The sequence below is a fragment of the Anticarsia gemmatalis genome, chromosome 20 (assembly GCF_050436995.1).
Source record: "Anticarsia gemmatalis isolate Benzon Research Colony breed Stoneville strain chromosome 20, ilAntGemm2 primary, whole genome shotgun sequence".
NCBI classification, from domain to species: domain Eukaryota; kingdom Metazoa; phylum Arthropoda; class Insecta; order Lepidoptera; family Erebidae; genus Anticarsia; species Anticarsia gemmatalis.
The window spans coordinates 5,547,210-5,553,045 of NC_134764.1; the positions used below are offsets into that span (position 1 = coordinate 5,547,210).

At 35.2% G+C, this 5,836-nt stretch overlaps 1 protein-coding gene across 1 annotated transcript; it reads right to left on the bottom strand.

Annotated features, from left to right (window-relative positions):
- Positions 1-2,096: 2,096 nt before the first annotated feature.
- On the bottom strand, positions 2,097-5,016 carry LOC142981887 (ceramide synthase 2-like). Its single transcript, XM_076128027.1, has 7 exons — positions 4,829-5,016; positions 4,485-4,599; positions 4,176-4,397; positions 3,782-4,003; positions 3,188-3,306; positions 2,672-2,813; positions 2,097-2,418 (listed from the first exon to the last, which is right to left on the bottom strand). Exons 1-7 carry the CDS (start codon positions 5,014-5,016, stop codon positions 2,305-2,307), a joined length of 1,122 nt encoding a protein of 373 aa, XP_075984142.1. The 3' UTR covers positions 2,097-2,304.
- Between the last annotated feature and the right edge of the window lie 820 nt (positions 5,017-5,836).

Consider the following 5,836-nt stretch of genomic DNA (forward strand, 5'->3'; position numbering starts at 1 on the left):
TTTGTCGGCCTATCATTTGCTAAAAACGGACGGATTTTGTTTTTAAACCTTAGTTAGTCTAGGTCTATCAGACCTAGGCTAATTTAGGTTTCAGCTTGAATTTGAATCCAAACATAACATTAAAGTCAAAACAACGCCACAGAAATCTATCAATACACATATACCACAAGTAGGGGAAAATGCTAAACACTGGCAACATTGAATTTAGAAGCCTCCACAGATAAAACATACAATTTGCAAATGCTTTACAAAATAAAATGGCATGATATTTTATGTGCCACCAGCTATCTACTGCTGTAGCTGCTGTAAAATACATTTTGACTTTATTATATTTTCGTAAGTTTGACCGCAGCTAAAATCATACGCAAATAAAATGTTTGATTAAGATTTCTGTCGCAGTCATCTTCGAATCGTTTGGTCCCAGGTTCGATTACAGGTTAGGTAGGGAATTACTTATACTTATTATAAAATGCAGAAGGTAAGCTAGCAATGGAGAGTCCAAGTGTCCAAGGGCTCAAGGCCTAGCCCAATGAATGTTCTAGTACTACTTACGTAGTAGCTCTAGTCGTGGAGCTCTCTAGCCTAACTTTTGTTGGATTTTGCTCAGAGTGATATTTGACGTCGCCGTAAATGAATATTAATTCCTTCTTTTAGTAAACACTCTGTAACCGGCGTCTGTGTTCTGTATTATTACAACTGGTAGTTATAAATTGTTTAAGCGCCGCACGTTTAGCTTCCATCTCTCAGGGTACCCGATGTTCACATGTATCCGGTTGATCAATATCTGACACTTCCAAACTAGAGCTTCTGACGTCACATTCAATCTAGTAACGATTTATAAATAAGAATTTCATATATTGTGCAATAAACCTACTTGGGATAGCATCATTTATTTTTTAATTTTTCGTTGCACTGTGCAGGACATGCATAAGTGTTACTAGTTCTTATGATCACCGTTAGATGGCGTTGATTGCCTTTTCATATTTATGAAATCGAACACAAATAATTATAAAAAATTGCGCTATTATTGGTTAGAATGGGAATAAAATCAGGTTAACATGCATAATGTATAGTATTATATTTACAAGTATAAACTTACCCCACACCTCACGTAGTTGTATACCGTGCGAACGATCAAAATTGACCAGTAGACTTCTAGTGCCACAAGTGCTAGCAGAATTTCAAAGCTTATCGGGTAGGGATCAAATAGACGGCACCCGGTAAAAATTGTGCTGAAAAAAAATACACTCTTTACAATTACTTAGTTATACAAAACAGTGTCCACCGTCCAGCAATATATTTTAACAAATATTAAGCGAAACGGATTATCTAATTAAGATAATACATACCCATGCAATATCTGCGCAAAATGTACATTCTCGTATAGAACCACACAATAATGAAAACGAAGAAAATTTGTAGACTTATGAAGTGGAAATTAGCAGTCTTGAACGCTTTTCCCATCTGGAAAACCAATAATAACCATTTTAATATTACTTAATTATTATTATTGTAAGAAAAGACAGTACAGAACGTCACTAAAATAAGCATATCAAACAATCTGGCTCTTTCCTCTCTGCTCTTTAACATTAAAAGTTAGATGATCATTCAATACCCCAAAGAGCGCCTCTGAGCCGTCTTGCGAAGGTATCGCCACGGCTCCAATCCTGTAGAAGCTGGTGATCCAAGTGAAGGTGAGCAGTACATCAGACTTTGGCCATTGAAATGTGATATAGATTATATTATTCCTTTACTTTCGGTGTTACGCCGATCTAACTCGATACCGTACTAAAGTTAGCAGCTAGAATTAACCTATTAGTTATTCTTTTTTATTTGAACACTTTATTTGGAATATATAATTTTGTAATTAGTAACGGTGAATAAATTCATAATAAGTCGAACAAGATATGAACAACAATATCTTTATATCTATAGAATACTCTGTGATTCCGACAATAAAAAGAAAAACAATCTTAATAACTGCAAGATTTTTTGTATTTAATATTCATCACAAATAAAATTTTATGAATGTTTTAAAAATAAAAATAAAAAAAAACAAAAATAAAACTTGTAAGAGATATCTACACATAGAAGGTAGGTAGGTACGGTGTGTTAAGATTTATATGCAAGTTACGGAATTTTATATAACCGAATAGCATTTTGCTCGTATTATAAAGTTTAAAACGCATGCGGAGTAAAATAAAAGTCACAGATACTTCGTATCATTTTGTATATTCGTATGCATTATCATCACACAAATGTTCCCACAAATCTTTAATTGCGCTTAATGCTCCCCACCTTATCTTATAATAGCAGTTTAGCTTCCATGACCATGTCTCGCGGTACACAGTGATTAGAAATATTCGGTTGATCATCATCTGAAGCTTCTGAACTCGAGCTTCTAACGTCACGTTCAATCTAAAAACAAAATAAACAGAAAAGTTAGCACCGTCTCTAGCTCGTCGGTATACTTAAATAAGAAGCATCATTATTAAGTACCTACAAAAACTTTCGAAGCTAGTCAAAAGGAATGCGTGTTGCGATTCCCACTTTTACAAGGTTGCAGACTAAACTGTCACTGCCTTTAGATGGCGCTGACTGTTATTAATGATAGTATACTAAAAAATGCTTATACTTACTTTTTCAATAAAACGATTTCAATTGAACTTACCCCAAATCTCAACCAGTTACGTAACGCACGAACAATCAGAATTGACCAGTAGACTTGCAATGCCACAAGCGCTAGCAGAATTACATTCAAAATGTAACCCATCGGGAAACCATCAAAAAGTCGATGTGTCGTAAACATTGTACTGTAAGTAAATAAGTACACATCGTAGATTGATTAAAAGTCTGTCTAGTTACTCTCTTATTCATAAAAATATATGAATTTATGAAAGGCTTTTATAGAGTTTTGTTTCTTTCACTTCTTAGCGAAATGAAAAAGAGAAAACATATTATAGTGGTTTTTTAACTAAAATAGGTTTATAGTGTGTTTATGAATGGGAGGGCTAGATTTTACAAGCATATAGGTACTATAACTAAACCCTCTAACGGTTAGCCGCGCGGTTACAGTTTAGTATGCAACCGCCTAAGGTTGTGCGTCCTTAACCGCCATTAATTGTTTGTCGCTCCCGAGGTTAACCGTTAGGTACTGCGTAAGGGTGCAAGTAACTAAGATACGTACCCATGCATAATCTGGAATGGCAAGATGTACATTCTTGTATAAAACCACACAATAATGAAAACGAAGAAGAGGTAAAAGCTGATGAAGTCATACTTCGCAGTCTTGAAAGCTTTGGTCAGCTGGGGAATAGAAATAGAACATTAACACTTTGTGACTTAATAAAAAACGTAAGTTAGGAACGGAATAAAAAGCGATGCTAAATTTGAAAAACTCATTCAATAGGAACCTCAAAAGGGGAGCCCAAAAAAGAGATGAGTGGATTATGAGAAAGCAAATGTACACAATAAAGTGGAACAGACACCTGAAAGGTATGAGTTGAAAAAGAAAACACGTTATGCCGAACCCACCTAGCGTGGGACAATGGTCAATCCATACTAATATTATAAATGCGAAAGTAACTCTGTCTGTCTGTCTGTTACTCAATCATGCCTAAACTATTTAACCAATTTGCATGAAATTTAATGTGGAGATATTTTGATACCCGAGATAAGACATAGCATACTTTTACCCCGGGAAAATGACGTATGGGAAAATTAAGCTGGCGGACGAAGTCGCGGGTAAAAGCTAATAAAATATACAATATTCGACAGGTACCTCAATAATCGCCCCGGACCCGTCTTGCGAAGGTATCGCCACGACTCCAATCCTGTAGAAGTTGGTAATCCAAGTAAAGGTGAGCAGTAGAACAGCTATCACGTGATGCATGACGGACTGTAGGAAGTCCTTGCGACGAACATCGAAGTACACCGTGATGACGGTAGACCACGTGTGTGAAGAATACAGCGTGTAGTACCACCATATATCGTTCGTGAGACCCTGATTAAAAATATCAGCTTACAAGTGCTTTCCAATTACTTGTCTCTTTTCCTTACAAAAAATAAGGCCTCTACGTAAAAAATTACTTCCACGACGTGCTCTATAATTTATAAGTACCGCTATGATCTAGGAACATAGGTACGTGCCATTTAATAATTTGACCTGTTCCTACCTGATGTGGATATCCTATAAAGCACTTGTTGATATCCCAGAAGTAATCCTTATCCCACAAGATGTAGAGACCTGCTAGACTGTTACAACCGAAATATGTAGCCCTCCAGGCGTGTTCGCAAAATTTAGTCATCTTCGAAGGCTTGTCCACGTTTCTACGGAGACGCCACCAGCGCTCCACCTCACGCTCTGTCATGTCCAACTGCTTGGCAAGAGCTATTACCTGATAAACGAGGAAATTTTAGTAGTTGGGTGATCCCTAAGAGGGACATATGTCATAATATATTTTGGAAGTATTTTTCTTACTTACGTCCTTTTCCTTGCGCGATTTGCGGTAAGCAGATTCAAGTAATGGTATTGCTTCAACGACTCTTTGCTTCTTATTCTTTATACCAAGCGCTCGACCTAAGGCTTGAAAACAATACCTAGGAAAAGAAAGTATCTAACACTATAATAGTAATTAATTGAACACTAACTAGTGATATTTTGTGTATAATTCCCTTCAATTAAATCACATACAGACCAATATGTAATTAAATCACACAATACCTATAATTTTTTACGCATTTCTCGAAGGCATACAAAGCCAAACCCTCCCTGGTTCGGGACAAAACAGTATAATGGTTTTAAAAAATAAGCTATTAAGCTACTTACTTTTCAAGTGTATATCTGAGTACTAAAAACATCAGAGTTAACGGTATCTGGTATAGAAAGTCTTTGGTCTCAGGATACAGCACCTCTTTGTCGGGTCCATTGGTGACATCTGCCCATGTATACCCAGGAACTAACCAAAAACTATCCGTCCAGAAAACATCTGATAACCACTCCCATAAAGAACCCATGATTAATTGAAAGTACTGTTTGAAAAACTTATTTGAAAAAAAGTTTTAAATTAAAATATTTTATTATTATTAGGCACAATTTTTTTTAATGTTATAATTTATATTAAGTTTTAATGTTTGGTGAAATACAGGTCTAGATTGATACTAAGGTAAAGCGCTTAATGACTGTAATATATTACTGATTTAGGTATTCCGTTTCTTTTTTAAGTAATTTATTTGGAATAAATAATTTTGTAATTAGTAGCAGTGAGTGATTGACATTCAAATGCACTTTAGATAGGGCCCTAATATTTTATTTGCTTTTTAGTTAGTAAGTTTAAGTCTTTTATGTTCGTTTGGCTTATATAATAAATATAAATAAATAAATCTAACGGCAGGTAACAATCTTAACTCCCGGTGCATATCAAAATAAAAACAAGAGTGACGCAAGGTCACGAAAACGTTTTTAAATTCACAAATAAGTATATTTATAGAAAATATTTCAGTAGGGAGCTGTATGGACTATATTTCTTTTAATGCATATTAATAACTAATGTCCTTGCCGAAATTGGTGTCCCTTCGGAAATCCAAAACCGAATAAATAGCTTTAGGGGCTATCTACTGTCAAAAACTGAGCACTGCCACTGGCCACATAAATATTATACACCAGTCACCATAATTCAAAACTTTAAAACAGATATCGATAACATTAGATACAACTTTGTCAAACACGGAATCGGAATTCGAAACTTCGTTGTATTTAGTCACGAATACAACCGTTTGGAATTTTGGACTGTAGTTCTAGTCAACAGAGTCAGGAATATAAATAAAAGCTAGTAAA